Here is a 25,029-nt window from a genome sequence, read left to right as displayed (position 1 = left end):
AAAAAGATCATGCATTCTTCTTATCATAGCAAATTTCAACCCACAAGAGGACAGTAATGTTTGTCAGATTCTGTGCCAGCAAGAGGATTTACCACCTGGAGTCCATGGCATGGGCCATTTCTGTTGAAATTACCAACCTGTCAGATTTTATCTGACAGCACATTTATGAACTGAGTCCTACAACAGCCTTGAAATAAATGCATATGTGAATACTGGCTAATTATGCAAGGTATATGTTGGAGATTCCCAGTAAGGAGGCATGGCTTCAGGAGCAGAGGGACGAAAACTGGCAAAATGTTTTTAAATAAAAGAAACCTACCTGAAGGAAGACCTGATTTATAATTATCTTGTTTGCATAAAGGAAAGTTATGCACAGTCCAACACCGACTGCAATACCTAACAGAACAAAAGATATTTGTGATTGACTGGAGTGGAATTTTATAAATATAAAATAAAACAAAAACAAAGTTCACTTAAGTGGGGAAGGGGAAACATTTACCTAAACTGTGACATCAACCTAGACATGCCAAAAGGGAGGCAACTGGATACTCAGGCATCTCAGTTGTTCCTAGTTACTAGGTTTGTGCATTATATTAGATAAGACACCCAGCCACATAGATGTAATATAAACAGTGTTATTCCAAAGGTGAATTTCTTTGCTGTCCTAGAGGGTCGGTGTGAACTTGTTGGGCCAAAGGGCCCGTTTCCACACTGTAGGGATTCTATTAGATTCTACATGAGCAGGCTGGATAGTGTAGATAGACAGAAGCTGTTCCTAATCGTTTAAAAGAAAAGAGAACAAGAGAGCATAGGTTTAAACTGATGTACAAATGAAGCGTGGCGATAGGGTGTATAATGTACTGGCTGGAAATATTATGGAGACAGGCTCAACTGAGGAATTCTGAAGGGCAATGGGTGATTATTTTGAAGGAAATAATATTTAGGGATGGGGATTGGCACTAGGTAACAGAACTTCTGCAGACACAATGAATCGAATGGCCTCCTTATGCACTGTGACAATTCTGCAATACTGTGAACAGCAGGTGGGATCATTACATTGTCCAGATGCAATAATGGGCATTGTCCAAATGTTTTTTCAATATTATAAAAATTTCAATTCCAAACATATATTTTAGGGAGCTGTTCAAGTCTCAAACTCAAAATTCTTCACTACAGCATGGTTTCCAGCAACATTTATATATGCTTAGGGCATTTACATTATTCTATTAATTGACATGGCACGAGAGTGGATAAATGGAAATTATTAAATAAAGACTACATTTAACAAGGCAATCTGTAACTTCCAGTTTTGATCACAAACCATAGCTCATTATGATCTGTTGATTGATCCAATGCAAACACTTCTTACAGCCAGAACTCTCAGGGTCCAGGTTAAATTATTAATTAACGCATCCTTCTGTCACCTCCCTCTGCACTGCAATATTTCCTGACTCCATCTTCGAAGTTTAATGGTTTCCCTTCTGACTTTGGAAGAAGGCACTGCTTTACAGTTTCCCACCTCCCTACACCTGCATGATATTGACCAATCAATTTATTTCATCATAAACTCTCCACATTCCACCACTGGGTGGCCCTCAACCTTTTATTTCTCAGCTTATGGAAAGGTTGTTTTGTGTAGAAAACAGAAGTACACACTACATCCAGATGGCTTTAAAATTAAATGGCTGAAGATCTCACAAATGAAACCATAACAGAACTCCCATGGCCATTGCTGGGAATGGAATATATAAAAGACATACATTATATAGTTAGTCCTAATTTTAGGTTTAATTTTTAAATTTACTCCCAAAGTAGTTCTTCTTATCCCTCCCTGAACTGCAGCCCCAGACTTTTGTTCGATCCCAATCAGTGGGGCGGCAAGATTCTGAAATTCTGCAAGCTTTTTTCTTGACTCTGGCAGGAAAGTTAGTTCAAATTTAAGCCTGTGAAACTTATTGATTTACATCATTGTCACTAAACTTATTAAAGCCACAAATTCCCATGTACAATCTTTTGTTGAAGTTCAACAAAAAAAAAATCAGTGTGTTATTGAAGCACAGTTAAGTAAGATTACAAACAACAAACATTTGGTTTGAATAATGTTGAAAAAGACACTTTGATGAAGCTTTTTACCTTGCACTCATTGGGATAATTTACAAGACAATTCAACCAACATTTATGTTGCTATGAGAGAAAAGGGTGGTAATAGTTGGCAAGTGGACATTGACTGGTTAAGGCATTGCCACGTAGAATTCAATACACTAATTAATGATTGATACAAACTGACAGGTTTTATTTAGATTTTAAATTTGATTGGTTCTGAGAAATGAACCAATGGATTGCTGTCACATATTTTGTTGATTTGAAACAGAGACAATGGATGTACATGCTCTTTCTGGTTTGCAAACAACAGGACCAGTTATCAAGAATGGCAAGCACTTTGTTGATACCACCATGCTTGTTAAGGATAGCTATTCTAAGTTGGCCTTGAGGCTTTGCAACACCGCCAAATATTCACATTGCAAATCATTTAGAATCGTGCAATACGCTAGATTGGCTAGGTACACATTCAAGGATTCACTGCCTTCAGGAGACGCTGGGCTTATGGTAGGATAGCTGTGGGTAGAGGTCTTTGAACTCAGCAAATACCTCTTCCATTTGATGTGGGATGAAGGTACCAAAATTGAAACCATGCACAAGGACAAACGTCTTGCTTTCTTACCATACATAATAAATCTCATTGAACTGTGTGTTTAGTGGCATCAATAATTACATTTCCAAACAATGAAAGACTCCAAGGTGATCACACTTGGTCCTCAAAAGTGCCTCAGATTGGAAGGGCAACGTGTCTCAAAGGTTTCAGCAACAATGCTGCTACAATGCAGTAGCAATGAGTGATGCCAGGTATGTTGGCCAAACATTCCAAAAACTGGCAGATCAAACAATACTGCATCTCTTTGTACATTGTTGTGAACAGGCAAACTATATCCAACCAGTTACACGTACAAGACTCAAGTTAAATGGGATTCTATTACTGGACAACACTTTGCTGGAAAATCCTGTGTTCAAAGTACTACCAATTTAGGATGAGTCAGTTGGACTAGCAGTGTGATGCACTTACATGTATTTGAAGCTACATGCACTGTTCATTGCAAACAGAAAGAACATTGCAAACAGAAAGAACATGTAGCCATACTGCTTGTTTCAATGCAACAAAATAGGTGATAGCCATTCGTTGGTTCAATTTTCAGAACATTATTCTGATCAGTCAACATGCTTAGAATTTAAACAAAACCCAACAATTAATGAACACAATCTAGGAGTAGAATTAGACAATTCAGTCCTGAGCCTACTCCACTATTTGATATGAGCATGGCTGATCTCATCTTAGCCTCAACTCCACTTTCCTGCCCACTCTCCGTAATCCTTCAACTCATTAAAAATCTGTCTGTCTATCTCCTCCTTAAAAATGTCCCAGGAACCATCACACTCGGAGTTGCTGAAATTCAAAGTAGAGAAGTAATTTCTGCTCATCTGTTTTAAATCTGCTATTCTTTATCCTAAAGCAATGAGCTTTCACTCTAGATTACTTCACAAAGGAAACATACTTCTTGTGTCTACTTCGTCAATCCCCTTTAGTAGCTTATAAATTTGAATTAGAGCTCCTTTCATTCTTCTAAACTCCAGAGAGTACAGGCCTAAACTCTCTCCATAAGCAACCCATCATCCCTGAAATCAATTTAGGGAACCTCATCCAAACTGTGTCCAATACAACTACATACATGAATTATAGGGACCAAAATTATACAATAATCCAGGTGCGATCTTCTTAATTACAGCAACACTTGCCTACTTTTGTACTCTATCCTTTAGCAATAAATTCTATTTGCCTTTAACAATACCTGCTGTAATTGCATACTAGTGCAACCATAAATAGGTGCATTCTAATGGTAATGCATCTACCTCTCATGCAATATAAATATTGGTTTTCCTCTTGAATTGGTATTCTTGTGAATCATCCTGATGATTTCAACACAAAAAAAACTTTACCAAAATATGCCTTGTTTCAGTAACATTCAAGTTCACTGCCATGCTAAAATTCAGCTCCTTGAAATATTTTGATCGCGCAGAGAACAGAAATATGCAGATCAGAAAATTATTCTGTATGGGGAGAAACCAGCCAGGGGTTAGGCTTTTCATCCTTGACAACTGCTAGAAAGAAAAAGGTTTTGTCTGTTAATCTCTATCTAATGACTCTTGCTACAAATAGCCAGAGGTTCTGTCACAATTAATTCCTCACTCAAAAATGAATTACTGTAATTATTGACTTAGGGCAGAATCATGCCTGGATTTATACGCAACAGTCACTTGCAAAAATACCAGAAATGGCTGGCACCAAAAAAACTGATGGTAAAATGGGAGAAGAGTAAATAACAGATTAATTAAGAACTTGTCCCTTCTAATATGAACCTCAGTGGTTCCAGTGACACGAGTTGTTATTCCACATGTAAACAGGACCAATTTTTACATTTAATGATTTTAAGGAGTTCAATGTGTTAGGCGTGACACAAAAGCCCAAATAGTTGTAACTGGCTTAAAGCAGAAAAGGGGTCCAACAGATAATAATTTGGAGATAAAAGAAGCATTTTTCAAATTAAAAAAAAGCAAAGCAATTTAAACTATCCTTCTGGAGAATACTGAACTAGATAACTGCAGATCTTCAAAGCATATGTTTTACAAATATTTCTGGGCTTACTAGCCTCCCCTCCCCCCAGTTTCAGTTTGCTCCCCTCTCTTCCTGAAGACATCAGCTTGACCTAAGATACAGCTCGATCTAAATGCTTTCTGTACTATTGTATCATTGAAGTTTGGGGCTAAAGAATAAACATAGGAAGGCTATTTAACCGTGGATCGTCTAGAAAATTAGTTTGTATATATGAACAAGCATCAGTTCTAGTGATCTGTATGGGGAACCACATAATGTGGAAACTAGAATGGGAATCTCTTTTCAATCCACTCAACTTAATTTTACATATAAAAGATTCATTCATGGGATCTGGACAATGTAAATTGGGCCAGCAACAAATGTTCCTAGCCTCTCTTTAGTTGCCCTTGAGACGGTGGTGGTGAGCTGCTTTCTTGAATCACTGCACTCCATTTGGTGTGGGCACACACACAATGCTGTTAGGAATCACGTTCCAGGATTTTAACACAGCAACACTAGGATCAGCAATGTGTTTCCTAGTAAGGAGGGTGATTAGCTTGGAGGAGAAATTGCAAATGGCGTTCCCACATAAGTTGCCCTTGTCTTTCTAGATTGTATTGGTTGAATGTTTGAAAGGTGCTGTCTAAGGAACCTTGATGAATTGCCGCAATGCAACTTACAGGTGGTACACACTGCTGCTACTAAGCAGTATGATGGAGGACATAAATGTTTGTGGATATAGTGCCAGTCAAGCAGCCTGTTTTTCCAGAATGATGTTAAGCTTTGAGTGTTGTTGGAGTTGCAATCATCCATTTAAAGAAGGACCATTCCATCACACTCCTTATTTGTATCATGTGAATGGTAGAGGGGCTTTAGGGAGTCAAGAAGTAGAGTTACTTGCTGCTGTATTCCCACCTCTGATCAACTGTTGTAGCCATAGTATTTATATGGCTAGTCCAGTTCAGTTTCTGGTTAATGGTCATCTCTAGAGTATTGACAGTGGGAATTCACTGATGGTAATGCCACTGAATGTTAGCAGACAATGGTTAGATTCTCTCTTGTTGGAGAGGATCACTTGTTGGCACTTGTGTGGCATGAACATTGCATGCCAGTTGAGAATCCAAACCTGTGTAATCTCCTGACCATGTTGCATTTGCGCATGGACTACTTCAGTAGTCCTAAGTGGTGATGAACATTCTGCAAATGTCAACAAATGTCCCCACTTGACCTTATTATGGAGGGGAGATCATTGATCAAACAACTGAACTACTCTGTGGAACTTCTGCAGAGATGTACTGGAACCAAGGTGACTGACCTCCAACATTCCCATTAACTCTAGTTTTACTAGAACTCCTCCATGCCACACTTAGCCAAATGCAGCCTTGACATTAAGGGCAGTCACTCTCGCTGCACCTGGAATTTAGCTCTTTTATTCAGGATTGAACTAAGGGTGTAATGGGGTCAGGAACTCTGACTCTGGCAGAATCCAAACCACGCAGATTATTGCTAAACAAGTGCTGCATTATACCACTGTTGATGATACCATTCATCACTTGACTGACAGCATTCCACACTGAGCACTCTCAAGTCAGAGTATTACAACAGACTTTGAGAACATGTCTAACTTCTTTAAAAATCAAGAGCCCCAAAAATCTCTCAGAGGGTCAGTCACCTGGTCTTCAAACACAGGATACTAGAAAACAAGTTCTGAATCTGAGAGCTGAATAAAAAACTTCAGTGTGATCTGGAATTCATAAAAACACCCACAACTCAGCCAAAAGTCTAAAATGTGTCTCATACCTAGTGCATGCTGAAAAACCAGTTTGGCACAGATGATAAGAATATATGGAAGGCTCTTCTGAAGCCACAGAAAGATGGACCGAAGTTCTGAAATTGAGCTAGTGGATTCCCTGTCATCTAGTTCAGACCTTTGTCCAGCAGGACCTTCTGACCTTGGAGGAGAATGTGAGTGACTGTGAGAATGAGAAAAGTTTGAATGCTGGGTATCTATCCCAGATCTGCTGCGCTGGTCTTCAGGCGCTTCCATCTGAATTTTAACTTCTCCATCTTTGGAAGGACGTGGCATGCTCTCTGGAGTCCCAAATAAAGCAGGATGTAAATCCATGCTTTCTCCTACAGTTCCATTTAATGATGATGCGTGGTGATGGTTGATGCCTGTATGCATGGTGACAAATTCTTTCTGCATTTCAGATCCTCTTCCTGCTTGGCTGTTCAGGATCCCTGATCTATACAGTCCTCCAGAGCTCGGACCTGAATCTTTCCTACAACATTAAACATCAAAACAGTGCATTAGATCCAACATTAGAAATCACTTCATATTTTGTCACAGTAGAGGTATTTTGGATAAGTTGCCCATTTTAATATTCTTATATTAGAGTGGCTTATTTTGAATGCAGTCACAGTAGAACAAGAGATTACTTTGTGTCCATGTCACTTGGTTCTGGTTATAATGTTTCATAGTTATATTGTAAGCATTTTGTAAATTTACTATTTATATTTGTTGGGATCCTGCACCCCAGTAATAACTCCCACAAAATAATCTGGGACTGGCTTGGTAGATCCAAAATCATTACTATATTCAATGATTCCTCTTTGAAGGTGAAACATCAATATATTCTTCTAAAATACATCATTCTGGTATTGGTAATGTTGGCTCAGAAGGTAACTCACTCAACCGATTCAGGAAAAAAAGGCATTGCTATAGCACTTCTCATGATCACAAGAACTCTCAAGCTTTTTACAGGCTTTGAAATACAGTCATTATTGTCATGTAACAATTTTGTAAATAGCAAGCTTCCACAGGCAGTAATGTGATAAACGATCAGATAGGGCCAAAGGGTCTGTTTACCTGCTGTACACCTCTAAATCCAAACTAGAGACCCAAACAGACATCCAGCGACTATAACAAGGACTAAATGACATCACAGATTCTAAAAAGATACCGTGCAAGATAGTAGACAATGACACATCCCTCCCAGATCATCTCAATGCCTTCAACGCTCGCTTTGAGCAGAATTTCGGCAGAGAGGTAACACCTATTCCGACAAGTCCTGACGAACCTATCCCAACAGTCAGTGGACCAGAGGTCAGATCAATTTTTCTTCATGCAACTCCAAGGAAAGCAATGGGACCAGATGGAGTACCAGGCCATGCACACAGAGCATGCACAGATCAACTGGCAGAGGTCTTCTAGAAATTGAGAAATTAGATTACTTTCAGTGTGGAAATAGGCCCTTCGGATCAACAAGTCCACACCGACCCTCCAAACAGCCACCCACCCAGACCCATTCCCCTACATTTACCCCTTTACCTAACACTATGGGCAATTAATTTAGCATGGTCAATTCACCTAACCTGCACATCTTTTGACTGGGAGGAAACCGGAGCACCTGGAGGAGACCCACACAGACACGGGGAGAATGTGCAAACTCCACATTCAGTGGACAGACAGTTGCCCAAGATGGGAAATCTAGAACATCTTCAACTTCTCCCTGCAGCAGGCCACTGTCCCTGCCTGTTTCAAGAGGGCCAACATCATCCCTGTGCCTAATAAAGCTCATGTAGCATATCTCAATGACAACCACCTAGTGGCCCTAACTTTGGTGGTCATGAAGTGCTTTGAAAGGCTGGTCATGGCGTTAGGCAAAAGTGAAGACTGCAGATGCTGGAAACCAGAGTTTAGATCAGAGTGGTGCTGGAAAAGTAGGTCAGGCAGCATCCGAGGAGCAGGAAAATTGACATTTCGGGCAAAAGCCCTTCATCAGGAATAGAGGCAGGAAGCCTCCAGGGTGGAGAGATAAATGGAGGGGGGTGGGGGGGGGGGGGGGGCTGGGAAAAAGGTAGCAAAGGGTACAATAGGTGAATGGGGGTGGGGATGGAAGCAATAGGTCAGAGGGGTGGGTGGAGCAGATAGGTTGGAAGGAAGATAGGCAGGTAGGACAAGTCATGGGGACAATGCTGAGCTGGAAGTTTGGAACTAGGGTGAGGTGGGGGAGGGGAAATGAGGAAACTGGTGAAGTCCACATTGATGCCCTGGGGTTGAAGTGTTCCGAGGCAGAAGTTGAGGTGTTCTTCCTCCAGGCGTCAGGTGGGGAGGGAGCGGCGGTGGAGGAGGCCCAGGACCTGCATGTCTTCGGCAGAGTGGAAGGGGGAGTTGAAATGTTGTGCCACGGGGCGGCGGGGTTGATTGGTGCAGGTGTCCCGGAGATGTTCCCTGAAGCACTCTGCAAGGAGGCATCCAGTCTCCCCAATGTAGAGAAGACCGCATCAGGAGCAACGGATACAATAAATGACATTGGTGGATGTGCAGGTGAAACTTTGATGAATGTGGAAAGCTCCTTTGGGGCCTTGGATGGAAGTGAGGGGGGAGGTGTGGGTGCAGGTTTTGCAATTCCCACTGTGACAGGGGAGGGTGCCAGGACTGTCTTAGCATTAATCAACTCCAGCATCCCCACTACTCTTGACCCATTCCAATTTGCCTATCGGACTAACAGATCCACATCAGATGCCATACCACTTGCCCTTCACTCCTCCCTAGAATATCTTGACACCAAGAACAGCTACGTAAGAATCCTACTTATTGACTACAGTTCAGCCTACAATACTTATTCCCTCGAAACCGATTACTAAACTTAGTGATCTCGGACTAAGCCCCACCCTCTGCAACTGGATCCTCAGTTTCCTGACCCACAGGCCACAATGAGTAAAGACTGGGGACAATATTTCATCGTCACTAACACTCAACACTGGAGTCCCCCAGGGGTGTGTATTCAGCCCCCTACTGTACTCACTGTATACCCATGACTAGTGCCATTTACAAGTTCGCTGATGACACCACCATAGTCAGTCAAATCTCAGATGGCGATGAAACAGACTACAGACTGGGGGGGGGCGAAACTTTGGGCAGGATGTTACTCATGGCCCCCCTACACATTAACAGCACAAAGGTGGAACAAGTGGAGAGCGTCAAGCTCCTGGGAGTGGTCATCAACAACAAGCTTTCTTGGACTCTTCATGTGGACGCTCTGGTTACAAAGGCCCAGGAATGTCTCTTCTTCCTCAGGCAGCTGAGAAAATTTGGCATGATGGCAAATGCCCTTGCCAACTTTTATAGGTGCGCCATTGAGAGCTTTCTGACTGGATGTATCACTACTGGTATGGCAACTGTACCATTCAAGATCAGAGACAATTATAGAGAGTGGTGAACTCAGCCCAGACAATCACAAAAGGCCAATCTCCCATCTATAGAATCCATCTACCAGGCCTGCTGTCAAGGAAAGGGCACCAGCATTCTCAAAGATCCATCCCACCCTAACAACCTCTACCATCAGGGAGGTAGAGAAGCCTGAACACATGCACCAGTTGGTTTTGAAACAGTTTCTACCCTACTGTTGTTAGAATACTAAATGGTCTCTCAAACTCTTAACATTTGCCTGTACCTGTGTTTTTGTTTTTGCCACTGTTTACCTATTATTTACTTATCTATGCTACTTAACTATGTGATCTGCCTGTATTGCTTGCAAGACAAAGCTTTTCACTGTGCCTCAATACACATGACAATAAAGTCAAATCAATTGAAAGATAAACATTTATCGGTATACTGGGGGTAACTATACCACCCTACCCATCAAAATACTGTAATGTGCTGTTGCTGCAATAAAGGCAATAAGCAAAAACTATTTAAAAAGAAAGAACTGCATATGCTGTAAATCCAAAACAAATACAGAAATTGCTGGAAAGACTCTCCAGGTATGGCAGCATCTGTGGACAGAAAGCAGAGTTAACGTTTTGGGTTCAGTGACCCTTCTTCAGAAGAGATTTTACCTAGGAAAGGGTTGGTATATTGCTGAAGATGGTTTGGGGACAGGGACGGGAGCAAACAATAGGTGGAGCTGGAGCCCAGACAGACAGGGGGAGAGAGAGAGAGAGAGAGAGAGAGAGTGAGAGAGAGAGAGAGAGAGTGAGAGAGAGAGAGAGAGAGTGAGAGAGAGAGAGAGAGTGTGAGAGAGAGAGTGTGAGAGAGAGAGAGTGTGAGAGAGTGAGAGAGAGTGACAGACAATGAAATGGGTAAAGGTCAGAATCAATAAATGCTAATGAGGACCATTAGTGGCTAACAATGGGTTATTTCTGGTAGCAGCCCATATTATGGCAAGGCGTGTTGAGTGGTACTTGGGTAAGGACATGGAAGGTGGTGTTCAGGCCCTAAAATTATTGAACTCATTACTGAGTCCAGAAAGCTGCAGGGTCTCCAAGCAGAAGTGAGATGCTATTCTTCCAACTTGTGCTCAGCTTCACTGAAGCACTACAGCAAGCTGAGACAGAGATGTTGGCCAGGCAATAAGGTGGTGTGTTGAACTGGCAAGCAACAGGAAGCTCAGTCAATTATTGCAGGCAGAATATAGAGGCTCTGCAAAGTAATCACCCAGTCTGTTTTTTCTCCCCAATGTACAGTGGACCACACTTGAGCAGCAAATACAGCAGACTAGTTTGAGTCAACTACAGGGGAAAATTACTGCCTTACCTGGAAGAGGTGCCTGGGATCTTGGATAGTGAAGAGGGAGAAAGTAAACAGGAAGCGTTGCATCCCCGGCAATCACACAGGAAAGTACCTTGGGGGTGTAGGGAGGTGCTGTGGGTCGAGGAGTGGGCCACATGTCCCAGCGAGAACGGTCCCCAAAACTTTATTCATTTGCTTAAAGTAGACATTCCAAGTGCTGACTTAAGGTGTAGGTTTGCTCACTGAGCTGTAGGTTTGATATCCAGACGTTTCATTGCCTGACTAGGTGGCGACCTCCAAGTGAAGCGAAGCTGTTGTCTCCTGCTTTCTATTTATGTCTTTCTCACCACAAACCCCAGGAACCCCATCCAGGAGAAACATATAAATAGAAAGCAGGAGACAACAGCTTTGCTTCACTTGGAGGTCGCTACTGATGATGTTACCTAGCCAGGTAATGAAACGTCTGGATATCAAACCTACAGCTCAGTAAGCAAACCTACACCCTAAACCTCAACCTGAGCTACAAACCTTCACAAACCTTGCAAGTGCTGACTAAAATTTGTTGCTGAACCAGTATAACAAAAAAAGTCAACTTTTCATTCATCACAGTTGCAGTTATGGGGAAGGGAATTTGCTGCGCGCAACTTGGCTGTCACATTTCACGACATAGCAATAGTAACACTTCAATAGTAGTTAACTGCTTTGCAGCATTTTAAAGGGTTCTGAGAAAATTCATACAATTGTTTGTTACAAAATGCAAGGCATTTGTGGGTGGGTGAGACACATATGAATTATCTGTTCCGAAATCCACAGTAAAAGGCAAACACTGAGATCCCTTGTAAACAACTGCAGTTCCTGTACAACCGAAAGTAAAGCAAGTAGTACTAAACAGGTTAATTTGTTTTGTTTTGTTTTAAAAAGCACTACCCGCGAGTATTTCTTGAAAGGGATGCTTCCTTGTACTTACCTGTCATTTTGAGGCCGGTGTTTCATGCTGGAAGAATTCCAACATCACCTCCCCTCACAGTTCTCCAGCTTTGCCCCCCACCTCCAACCTTCAAACAGCCATTTCTTCAGCCAATGTCACAAACGAACTCCGGAAGAGGTCATAGGTGAGAGGTCACATTTCACTCTCCCTAATTATATATTTCTAAAATTAAACTTAGGATAAGGCGAGGCGTAAATGACACCTTTTAAAACACGGCCGCATTTTCTGCAGAAAAATATTTGACTTTTCTTTGAAAGGCCAACCGTCCGCTGACGTAGTGACGTTCGATGTTGCTCTGTTGCTTTGACAACGAATTTAACAGCGAGCCGTGGACAGGTAAATATTTAATTCGTAGCTTTGGCTTCTAATATTTGACAAATAGACTAACATATCGAGTTATTATGATTTCCTCGTTTTTAGTCAATTTTTGTCTCATCTGTTCAAGTGCAGCGTTTGTTTCAGAATCCTATTCTTCAGTCTTGGGGAAAGATGGGAGAGTTTTTTTTCCCAAAGACAAATTCTGGTGATTGGTGAATTTCACTTACTATGAGATCCTTGATTAGGGATGTTAACCAGGGCCAATCAGGGAGCCCTGGGCAACAGATACAAACAGGAGATTAAAATAAACACTGTGGGGGTTTATGGAAAAAAATGAATAGTAGTGTCGGACATCCTATTCACTCTGAGAGTTGACTCTGAGGGAGCTAGATCTATGTCAATGACTCTCCATGTGTAAATAAAGGGTGACTTGGTGATGGGATACCAGCCTCTGGGGAGTTATGTCAGGAAAAAACAAACAAACAGGAGATTAAAATAAGCACTAGCGCAGTTAGATGGTAGTGTGGGGTAAAAAGGAAAAAAATGAGTGTCAGACATCCTGTTGTTAGAAACAAAACTGAATAAAATTTTAGACGAGACCAAAAAATCTGGAAACAAGACAATTTATTACGGACTTGCAAGTACGGGTTGCAACTGCACAAAACAATTGAGCGAATTAGACTTGGGTGAGTTTACAATTATACCTTTGAGCTGAGTGAGGTCACCTCTCCAGACTCCTAATTACCAAATCTCTCTTACTAGGCTATCCAGCTGCCCATCTTCGCTCCACCCTTGTTACTTCCCCTTCCTCATGTTGGCAACCTTCCTCCCTGTTAGTGCTGACATTTTCATTATTTTGTTGATAGTACATCAAGGTATAGTTTAACATTTTGTATCAATACTGCTGGTACATTCCATTTTCCGTACACTTCACCAACTTTGTATCATTTTTGTACGGCTCAGCCATTTTAGTTATCTCAGTTTTTTTGCTGAAAACTTATTTTAAAAGAGTTAACTTGCATATATTATACTCCAGAATTAGTATTTAATTAACCATAATTAAAAGTAAAGATACACTTCCCATAGTACCTGCAGAGTTAATAATTTTTCTGCTGGACCCCTTTTCTTCATGTTCTTTTATATCTGCAAAAACAACACTTCTTTTCATTTCTAACAACTCCCCCATTTCTTTTATTTTACTATTTGTTGTTTTTGCAATTTTTATTCTCTGCCCTCTTTTCACCCTAAGGTGTAGAGGTTCACAATCTTACCGTTTCTGCTCTCTTAAGTCTGCCTTTTTTTTCAAACTCTATGAGTAATCTATTAGTCTTTCTTTCTTGTGTGTTTAATGTTGTCATGATCATCAATGATTGTTGACCTCCCAAGGACATTATCAACTTATTCATTATCCACTTTAACACATTAAATCCTATTATTAGTCTTATTATCATTAGTAAGACTTAAATGCCTAAATTAGCTAACCATTTTCCCCAACTGGTCAGTCCCCAGTCACCCCATTTCCATCTCTCATCTTTTCAAAGTTTATTCTCAACATCTTTTATATTCTTTATCTTTTTCTTTACTATTTCTGCCTTATCGTCTACTAGGGAAGTGGCGCCTGGGATGAAGGTGCAACATTCTTTACCAATTAGTGCACAGGTTCCCCCTTTTTCGGCCAAGAGATAATCTAGAGCCATTCGATTTTGTAAAGCTGTTAATCTTGTGGCAATCATTTTGGTGGTTATGGCCGATATTTGGGTCTGAGTTTCTTCCATTACATCGGAGGTATTATTAATTAATTTCTCAAGGGCAGCCGCCAGTTTATGTATCTCTCCCCCTGCCCTTGCAGTACCGTAGCTTGGAAATAATGTCCACAACAGACGGTCAGAGACTTCTCGGGTCTTACGTTTTACTCCCCCTTCATTTCTCAGGTTGTGTTCATGTTTTTCTAATCGGAGGTGAGGAATTATGTAAGCAAGATAACAGCAGCCACTCCAGCTTTTCTTGTTTTGAGGCAATGACTCATCAACATCAAAACATGCATTTCTTCCTATACATTCGGTTATTCGAATGTATTTCTCACCGGGAATAAATAGATAGGCCTTCCGGCCGCATACTCAATATGTTTCATTCAATATTTGGGGAACAGTCTTGGCCGTGGCTTGGCTGGTGTAGACACAAAATGACTTTCCTAATTGGAAAGGTGCAGTATTATTCCAATTACAAAGCAGGTGGTATTTACTGCTCCTTTCGGTGGGGTAATTATAAAGCCATCGATAATACCCTTGGTTCTCGGAGCTGGTCTAGGGAACCATCCTGCAAAGTTATATTTGTCCTTTTCGTGACTCCACATTGTGTTATTTGTGCCTGAATTAAATTGTTGCACATCATACACTTCCTTTTTGGTAAGTGGTATTACTAAGGTGGGGATTCCAGATTCACCATGGTGTGGGACCTCTGCACAGACCCAACAATTAGTAAGTCCTTTTTGTTCAGCATAATTTTGGCATAGTGTAGTAAAGTGATTTCTCCCGTTTCCTCGAATAGTTAGTATTACTATTGTTATAATATTATACCAATACCCACCCATTTCTAACAACTATCTACCTTCCTGTCTATCTGTCTTATTTCTTTAGGCGCCAGGAAGAGGTGAGTCCACACAGCCCTTACAAACAATAACAATATATCAGCAAACTTTAAAAGAGTCTTTTGTCTCAATTCATTCTTTCCTTCTCAGCTTAATTTTCAGAGGATTTTCTGTAGGATGGGTGTGCCACTCCGCCACTGGGGCGTTCACAGGACCTTTGACACGAGTGTGATGGCTCCACCCTTTCTCAGCAGTCCGAACAGTTGTTTCGGTGGTTAGAAGAGTTAGGAACGGTCCCTCCCAACTTGGGTGTAGTTTGGTAACCTTCCAGGTTTTAATCAAGACCCAATCACCTGGTCGTATATAGTGTACTGCAAACTCTAGCGGTGGTGTTTGTACCAACAAGCCTTTGTTCCTAAGAACAGATAATGAAGAACCAAGTGCCATAATATAATTTTTCAAAAATTTATCATTAAACTCGGCTGTAGGTACCTCTCCTTCCACTCCTAGAAATGGTAGTCCAAACATCATTTCATAAGGGGAAAGACCAATATCGCGCCTCGGGGCAGTTCGGACACGTAATAATACAATAGGCAAACATTTGGTCCACGGTAATCGAGTCTCTGTGACTAATTTGGATAATTGTTTCTTCAAAGTCTGATTCATTCGTTCCACACATCCGGAGGAGGGTGGGTGCCAAGGAATGTGAAATTCTCAAGAGATTTCTAATCCTGCCCTTACTCCTTGTAGGATACTAGAAGTAAAATGGCTACCTTGATCTGAATCTATATTTTCCACTATTCCATATCTTGGAATAATATGTTCGAGAAGGGTTTTTACCACTCCTTTTGAGGTGGCTGATGACATTGGGAATGCTTCTACCCACCCTGTTAAATGGTCTACTAAGACCAACAGGTATTTCTGCTTTCCCACTGGGGGTAGTTCAGTGTAGTCTACTTGTATACTTTGGAAGGGTCTCACCCCTGGGTTTCTTCCTCCTTTGGGTTTTCCCTTATTATTTTCTTATTAATCTTCTGGCAAGTTGTACATCCTATGCATATTTGTTTTGCTAATGTATAGATTCCCTTGCATCCATATTTCCTTAACACAATGTCGCACATAGCTTGGGAGCCCCGATGACTACCTTGGTGTAAAGTAGCTAGGATGTTTCTCATAACTGGTTTACTCACCAATTCCCTCCCATCTGGCAAGATCCATTTTCCTTCAGTTGTCTTATTGGCCCCTATTTCCTGAAATTCTTTTTCTTCTTCCTTCGTGTACATGGGGTTCATGGAAGAAGAATCAACTAGGGGCATTAGTACTTGCATTCTTGTTACTGTGTGTTTCATAGCTGCTTCTTTGGCTATTTCGTCTGCTAGCCTGTATCCCTTTGCTTCTAGTGTGTGTCCTTTCTGGTGTCCGGGTACATGGACTATAGCTATCTCCCGGGGTAATTTTAAGCTCCCCAATACTTGTCCTATCAATTCTTCATGCACTAATTCCTTTCCTCTACTATTGATTAGTCCCCGTTCTTGCCATATCTTTCCAAAGATATGAGCTACCCCGTAAGCATACTTAGAATCAGTGTAAGTTGTTCCATCTCAATTCTCTAAGTGTAAAGCTTGGTTCAATGCATACAATTCACAAGTCTGTGCTGACCATGCGTTAGGTAGCCGGTCAGCTTCCACTGTTCGGTTCTCATTACCGTCCACTACTGCGTACCCATTGCATCGTTTTCCTTCCACTACCCTTGATGACCCATCTATAAATAATCTGTCTCCTTCATGTAAAGGAATGTCTCTCAGGTCTTGCCTAATCTTAGTCTGATATTCTATGATATCTAAACAGTCATGTTCTAGTTCTCGTTTGTCTCGAGGTTCTCCCTTCCATAAGAAGGTAGCTGGGTTTAGACAGGTGTCTGTTGCTAATACAAGGTCATCTTTTTCCATCAGAATGGCTTCGTATTTTAAAATTCGTGAATCTGTTAACCATCTTTCTGCCTTTTGGTTTAACACAGTTCTGACTTGATGGGGGGTACTAACTACTAATGCTCCTCCAAAAGTGAGCTTCCGATTTTCTTCTACCAATATGGCAGTCGCTGCTTCTGCCTGTATACATTCAGGCCATCCTCTTGAAACTGGGTCCAAAATTTTGGACAGGAAGGCTATAGGTTGTCTATTTCCTCCTTCTTTCTGAGTTAACACTCCTAAGGCTGCTCCATCATTTACTGTTACAAAAAGGTGAAATGGTTTCTCAAGTGAGGGAAGGGCCAAAACTGGAGCTTGTATTAAACTATGCTTTAACTCACGTAATTTTTCTTTTTTTTCTTCTGTCCAGTGCAATTTTTCATGTTTGGACTCAGTCAATTTATAATATAGCCCCTTTGTTTTCTGAGCATATGACTCTATCCATAATCTGCAATAGCCCATTAACCCTAGAAACTTCCATAATTCTCGTTTGGTTTCCGGGAGGGGCAACTCTACTATCCCTTGAATTCTGTTAATAAGGTGTCCTAAGTATTTCACCTCTTTTTCTGCATACTGCAATTTACTCCTAGTTACTCTTAACCCCTGTTGTCCTAGGAAATTTAACAACCCATTGGTAGCTGAGCTTACATCATTTCTATTTTGTCCTGACACAAGTAGATCGTCTATGTATTGCAACAGTGACGTTCCCCAAGGCATTTGATGTTGTTCCAGGACTTGTTCCAGTACTTGCCCAAATAAATTAGGTGATTCTGTTAATCCCTGGGGAAGTACCGTCCATTGGAATTGTTGTTTTCTGCCAGTGTATGGATTTTCCCATTCAAAAGCAAATATATCACGACTCTCTGGGGCTAAAGGGCAAGCCCAGAATGCATCTTTTAAATCTATCGCACTAAACCAACAGTGGTTGCACGGTATCTTACTAAAAAGGGTATATGGATTAGGCACCACTGGGTGGCGTGTCTGAACCAGTCGATTTACTGATCTGAGATCTTGTACTAGTCGGTAAGTCCCATCTGGCTTCCGAACTGGTAATATTGGAGTATTAAAGGGTGACATGCATGGTTCCAATAACCCTTCTTTTACTAGGGAGTCTATTACTGGTTGTAGACCCTTGACTCCCTCTAATGATACTGTTTAAGTCTTACTGTTTTATTTTCTTGTGACAGCGTAATTACAATGGTATTAATGTTTAAATAACCTGTGGTTCCAATTCTTGCCCACACATTAGGATTTATCTGCTCTTCGTCAATGGTCGTTAATCTATTCATCGTTACAGCTACCGAATTTTTCTCAACTCCGATCTTTAAATTTAGTAAAATTATCAAATCTCTATCTAAAAGGTTGCTTCTGACATCAGGGATATATAATAATTGTCCCATTATTTCTTCGTTATTTACTTTTATTAAAGTTGGTTCGAAAACGGGCACTAGGAATTCTTCCCCTTTTATTCCAGAAATCTTGAGACTTTTGTTAGTTAACTTAACACCACTAGGTCTAAAGCTTAGGGATGATCGGGTTGCTCCCGCATCCACTAGAAATACTGTTTCCTCTCCCTTAGGCCCCACCTTTAAATTTATCAAGGGTTCCCGGTGGGTTTCAGGAAGAAGGAACCCCTGACTTCCCTATTCTTCATCAAAAGTCATCAACGAAACTGCTTCTTTTTGTCGCATTAGCTTGGACAATCTTTCTTAAAATGTCCTGTTACTCCGCAGTAATAACATCCTGCCGTTTGTCTTTTTTTATAATCTGTTCTTTGCCTCTCTTGTCTTTCCTTGTTGCTTTCTGATTCTATCTTTCTCTTCGCAACTTCCTCGACTGCTGCAACCATTATTTTAGCTTTCTGTTTCTGTTTCTCATCTTCTCTTTTTACATATACTTTCTGTGCTTCATGTAACAATTCCTCCATCTGTCTCTCACTCCATCCATCTAATTTCTGTAACTTCTTTGTATGTCTGGCCATGATTTGGTTACGAACTGGACCTTCAAAAGTCCATGAGCTACTGGATCATTAGGATTCATTCCCGAATATTTTCTAGTGACTTCTTTTAGCCTTTGCAAGAAAGCTGACAGGGCTTCATCTTTGTCTTGTCTTACTACAAAAAATTGGGGAATTTGTTTTCAGCTGGTATTACTCCCTCGCCCACAGGGTGTCTCTTTTCCCATTCCCTAAGCGCAGCTCTTCTAATCATACCCCTTTCTTCTCCTGAAAATAGTGTCCCCATAATACTCATCAGTTCACCCCATGTATACAAATTCGGTCCCAGGAATTGATCCAACTGTTCTGCCAATCCTACTGGATCTTCAATCAAACTTTTCATTTCTCTTTTGAAAGACCTAACTTCAGCGGTGCATTAACATATCCGATTTCGCCATTACCAACAGGTACTTCTCGATATATTTGTGCCGATGCCCCGCCTATGTCCCTCTCTTCACTTCTTTTTACTGCTGATCTCGTTCTAATCGGACTCAAGAGAAGGTCTTCCCCTGGACCTTTTTCAGGTCCTTGTACCGGAGGGGGTGCTGTGGGAGAGGGAAACGACAGGTCATTATTATCATTGTTATATGGGAGATGGGGTAAACTTGACAAAGGATCCCAGCGGATCCTTTGTTTCCTCAGTGCCTTCTTCCGTTCTTGACTTTTGCAGAATTAAAATTTTCGGGCTCCCTATCCAACAGGCGGCGTAGTCAGATTCTTTATAGGAGCACTTATGTTTCCTATTTACATATATATTTAAATCCTGACATAACCAATCCTCGTCTGACCCATATTTAGGCCAAAATACATTTGGGGCTTTAATGCTTTCCTTAGTCCACTCAAAACAACAAAATGTTATCATTTGTTTTTTGTCTTTTCCTCGCATCCAAGGATTGTATTTCCAATCTCTTAGCATTTTTCCTCAAGGACTGTCCATTGGGATATAGTCTTCGGATGTCTCTCTCATATCTCTTTCTACATCTGAATTGCTATTCTTATTTCCCATTTTAATACTCGGCCGTTTTCTTTATATAATTTTAATTAACCTCTCTGAAGTTCGGTGTTACCTTCTTCCACACCCACTTCAGGGTCCTAATCTCCGCGTGGGGGTTTCCTCTCTTAATAACTGGTCTAAGGCTGGGTGATCGAATCAGTTAGACACCTTACTTGTTAGATTAATCTAGCCAATTAAAGACCTTTATTCTCTATTTTTTTAAGTTGCCAGTTCCCCCATACTTCTCGTACGGAACCGACCACCAAGGTAATACTTAAAGGTCAATTTTCATACCTTGGTCTGTGCACAAATGTTACCTGGTCGAATGCACACCCCGTCCTGCGGCAATACCAGACAGCAAAAAACCGTTGTCAATCTAGGTCGCCCAAAATTTACCTTCACCCGGGTCTCATGTACACAAGAGTAACCCGACCGAACCACCATGTCTTAGTGCCCTTCGCACCGCAGCAAAACAGCAGGTAATGCTGCAAATCCCAGCCACCCGAGTACGGGTCTTAAGTTCATAAGAGTTACTCGATCAAACCACCATGTCTCAGCGCACCCAGAACCACGGCAAAACAGCTAGTACTGCTGCAAATCCCGGCCACCCGCGAATGCGGGTCTTAAGTCCATAAGAGTTACCCGACCGAACCCGCCGCATCACGTCTGCCCGTCTTGTTTCCAGGGTCTCTCAGTCTGGATCTCGCTCGCCCAAGCCGCCGCGGCAATGGAGGAAGGTAGAGACCGCCGAAATCGGCAGGGTGCACCTTCTCCGATTTTTCTGAAATTGCCGAGCGACCGGAGCATGGGATCCCAGGACGAGCACCCAAATCTGTTAGAAACAAACTCAATAAAATTTTAGACGAGACCAACAAATCTGGAAACAAGACAATTTATTACGGACTTGCAAGTACGGGCTGCAACTGCACAAAGCAATTGAGCGAATTAGACTTGGGTTAGTTTACAATTATACCTTTGAGCTGAGTGAGGTCACCTCTCCAGATTCCGAATTACCCAATCTCTCTTACTAGGCTATACAACTGCCCATCTTCGCTCCACCCTTACTTCCCCTTCCCCATGTTGGCAACCTTCCTCCCTGTTAGTGCTGACATTTTCATTATTTTGTCGATAGTACATCAAGATATAGTTTAACATTTTGTATCAATACTGCTGGTACATTCCATTTTCCGTACACTTCATCAACTTTGTATCATTTTTGTACAGGGAGAAAGTGAGGACTGCAGATGCTGGAGATCAGAGCTGAAAATGTATTGCTGGAAAAGCGCAGCAGGTCAGGCAGCATCCAAGAAACAGGAGAATCGACGTTTCGGGCATAAGCCCTTCTTTTTATGCCCGAAACGTCGATTCTCCTGTTCCTTGGATGCTGCCTGACCTGCTGCGCTTTTCCAGCAACACATTTTCAGCTCATTTTTGTACAGCTCAGCCATTTTAGTTATCTCAGTTTTTTTGCTGAAAACTTATTTTAAAAGAGTTAACTTGCTTATATTATACTCCAGAATTAGAATTTAATTAACCATAATTAAAAGTAAAGATACACTTCCCATAGTACCTGCAGAGTTAATAATCTTTCTGCTGGACCCCTTTTCTTCATGTTCTTTTATATCTGCAAAAACAACACTTCTTTTCATTTCTAACACTGTTCACTCTGAAAGCTGGCTCTGAAAAAAAGAAAAAGCAAACAGGAGATTACATGGGTGCTGGGGAAAAATAAGCACTACCGCAGTTAGGCGGTAGTATGGAGTAAAAAAAGATAAACAGGAATGTCAGAGATTCTGTTCACTCTTGAGAGCTGACAAAAAAAAGAGAAAAAAGAAAAAAAAAACAGGAGATTCAGTTAGGTGATAGTAGAAGCAAACAAACAGGAGATTTTTTATGGTGGTGGAAATTGAATAAAGATTTGTACACCTTAAGAAAAAACAAACAGGAGATTGCTGCTGTTAGGCGGTACACTGGGGAAAGGAAAAAAGGAAAAGAAAAAGAAAGGAGTATCAGAGGAAAGAAAGAAACACAGTATGTCAAGAGGTTCTGACTCTCTGAGAGCTGCCTCTGAGGGAGCTGGATCAATAAAAGAAAGGAATGTTAAAAAAAACATGAGATTCAGAATCTCCTTGAGGCACAGACAGACATTTCTGTGGCCAGCAGTGAAAAATCAGAATGGTGTGTCGCCTCCTTGGTACCAATATCAAGGATGTCTCAGAGAGAATGCAGAATGTCCTCAAAGGGGAGAGGGACAAGCAAGAGATCATTGTACACATTGGAACCAATGACATAGGAAGGGAAAGTGATGAGATTCTAAAGTGAGAATATAGAAAGTTAGGCAGGAATTTAAAAAGGAGGTCCTCAAGGGTAGTAATATCTCAGTTACTCCCAGTGCTACGAGCTAGTGAGGGTAAGAATAGGAGGATAGAGCAGATGAATGCGTGGCTGAAGAGCTGGTGCATGGGAGAAGGGTTCACATTTTTGGATCATTGGAATCTCTTCTGTACAAAAAGGATGGATTGCACCTGAATTGGAAGGGGACTAATATAATGACAGGGAGACTTGCTAGAGCTGCTCAGGAGGATTTAAACTAGCAAGGAAGGGGGTAGGACCCAGGGAGGTAATGAGGAAAGAGATCAATATGAGACTGGTACAGTTGAGAAAAGAAACGAGTCAAACAGTCAGGGCAGGCAGGTACAAAGCAGAGAACAAGGTAGGACTGATACATTGAACTGCATTTTATTTCAATGCAAGAGGCCATCAGGGAAGACAGATGAACTCAGGGCATGGTTAGGAACATGGGACTGGGATATCATAGCAATTAGAGAAACATGGCTCAGGGATGGACAGGATTGGCAGCTTCATGTTCCAGGATACAAATGATATAGGAAGGATAGAAAGGGAGGCAAGAGAGGAGAGGGAATGGTGTTTTTGATAAGGGATAGCATTACACTGTACCTAGGGAGGATATTCCTGGAAACACACCCAGGGAAGTTATTTGGGTGGAACTGAGAAATAAGAAAGGGTTGATCACCTTCTTGGGATTATATTATAAACCCCCTAATAGTCAGTGGGAAATTGAGAAACAAATTTGTAAGGAGATTTCAGTTATCTGTAAGAATAATAGGGTGGTTACGAGAGGGGATTTTAACTTTCCAAACATGGACTGGGACTGCCATAGTGTTCAGGGTTTAGATGGAGAGGAATTTGTTAAGTATGTAGAAGAACATTTTCTGATTCAGTGTGTGGATGTACCTACTAGAGAAGGTACAAAACTTGACCTACTCTTGGGAAGTAAGGCAGGGCAGGTGACAGAGTGGGGGAGCACTTTGGGGCCAGCAACCATAATTGTACTAGTTTTAAAATAACGATAGAAAAGGATAGACCGGATCCAAAACTTGAAGTTCTAAATTGGAGAAAGGCTAATTTTAATGGTATTAGGCAAGAACTTTCAAAAGCTGATTGGGGCCAGATGTTCACAGGTAAAGGGATGGCTGGAAAATGAGAAGCCTTCAGAAATGAGATAACCGGAGTCCAGAGAGAGCATATTCCTGTTAGGGTAAAGGAAAGACTGGTAGATGAATGGAATGCTGGATGACCGAGAAATCGAGGGTTTGGTTAAGAAGAAGAGGGAAGCATATGTCAGGTATACATAGGAGAGATTGAGTGAATCCTTGGAGTATAAAGGCAGTAGGGATAAACTAAAGAGGGAAATTAGGAGGGCAAAAAGGGACACAAGATAGCTTTGGCAAATAGAGATAAGGAGAATCCAAAGGGTTTTGTACAGATACATTAAGGACAAAAGGGTAACTAGGGAGAGAATGTGGCCCCTCAAAGATCTGCAAGGCAGCTGTTTTGTGAAGCCACAGGAAATGGGGAAGATATTAAACAAGTATTTTGCATCAGTGTTTACAATGGAGAAGAACATGAAAGATATAGAATGTAGGGAAATAGATGGTGACATCTTGAAAAATGTTAATTTTTACACCTGAGGAGGTGCTAGATGGCTTGAAATGCATATAGGTGGATAAATCTCTAGGGCCTGATCAGGTGTAACCTAGAACTCTTGGGAAGCTAGGCAAGTGATTGCTGGGCGCATTGCTGAGATATTTGTATCATTGATAGTCATAGCTGAGATACTGGAAGACTGGAGGTTGGCTAATGTGGTGCCACTGTTTAAGAAGGGTGGTAAGGAGAAGCCAGGGAACTATAGACTGGTGAGCCTGATGTCCGTGATGGGCAAGTTGTTGGAGGGAATCCTGAGGTACAGGATGTACATGTATTTGGAAAGGCAAAGACTCATTAGGGTTAGTCAACATGGCTTTGTGCATGGAAAATCATTTCTCATGAACGTGATTGAGTGTTTTGAAGAAATAACACGGAGAATTGATGAGAGCAGAGTGGTGACATGATCTATATGGACTTCAGTAAAGCGTTTGACAAGGTTCCCTATGGGAGACTGGTTAGCAATGTTAAATCTCATGGAATACAAGAACTAGCCATTTGGATACAGAATTGACTCAAAGGTAGAAGACAGAGGGTGTTGGTGGAGGGTTACTTTTCAGACTGGAGGCATGGGTCCATTATTTTTTGCCATTTATATAAATGATTTGGATGTGAACGTAGGAGGTATAGTTAGTAAGCTTGCAAATGAGGCCAAAATTGGAGGTGTAATGGACAGCGAAGAAGGTTACCTCATATTACAATGGGCCAATGGGTTGAGTGGCAGATGGAGTTTATATTAGATAAATGTGAGGTGCTGCATTTTGGAAAAGCAAATCAGAGCAGGACCTATACGCTTAATGGTAAAGTCCTAGAGAGTGTTGCTGAACAAAGAGACCTTGGAGTGCAGATTCATAGTTCCTTGAAAGTAGAGTCGCAGGTAGATAGGATAGTGAAAAAGGCTTTTGGTATGCTTTCCTTTATTGGTCAGAGCATTGAGTATAGTAGTTGGGAG

General features: G+C 41.4%; 2 protein-coding genes across 2 annotated transcripts in view; one reads left to right on the top strand and one right to left on the bottom strand.

Annotated features, from left to right (window-relative positions):
- rnft1 (ring finger protein, transmembrane 1) overlaps window positions 1-12,323 on the bottom strand; it is a 46,733-nt gene extending 34,410 nt beyond the window's left edge. Inside the window, exons 1-3 of the mRNA XM_043718121.2 lie at window positions 12,190-12,323; window positions 6,506-6,987; window positions 320-396 (exon numbers count right to left, since the gene is read on the bottom strand). Of these exons, the coding sequence (XP_043574056.1) occupies window positions 320-396; window positions 6,506-6,987; window positions 12,190-12,215 (585 nt within the window). The 5' untranslated portion in view covers window positions 12,216-12,323. The remainder of the gene's footprint in view (window positions 1-319; window positions 397-6,505; window positions 6,988-12,189) is intronic.
- A 145-nt stretch (window positions 12,324-12,468) lies between these two features.
- The window catches only part of LOC122563897 (uncharacterized), a 150,304-nt gene continuing 137,743 nt past the window's right edge, over window positions 12,469-25,029 (top strand). The window contains exon 1 of the mRNA XM_087977206.1: window positions 12,469-12,546. The gene's annotated coding sequence lies outside the window, so the exon portion shown is untranslated. The remainder of the gene's footprint in view (window positions 12,547-25,029) is intronic.

This window comes from Chiloscyllium plagiosum, unplaced genomic scaffold (genome assembly GCF_037043375.1).
Source record: "Chiloscyllium plagiosum isolate Xiang-an unplaced genomic scaffold, Cpla_swu_hap1 HiC_scaffold_31, whole genome shotgun sequence".
Classification (NCBI taxonomy): Eukaryota; Metazoa; Chordata; class Chondrichthyes; order Orectolobiformes; family Hemiscylliidae; genus Chiloscyllium; species Chiloscyllium plagiosum.
The sequence above is the reverse complement of the archived record's forward strand: the minus strand, read 5'-3'. Positions and strand labels throughout refer to the sequence as shown.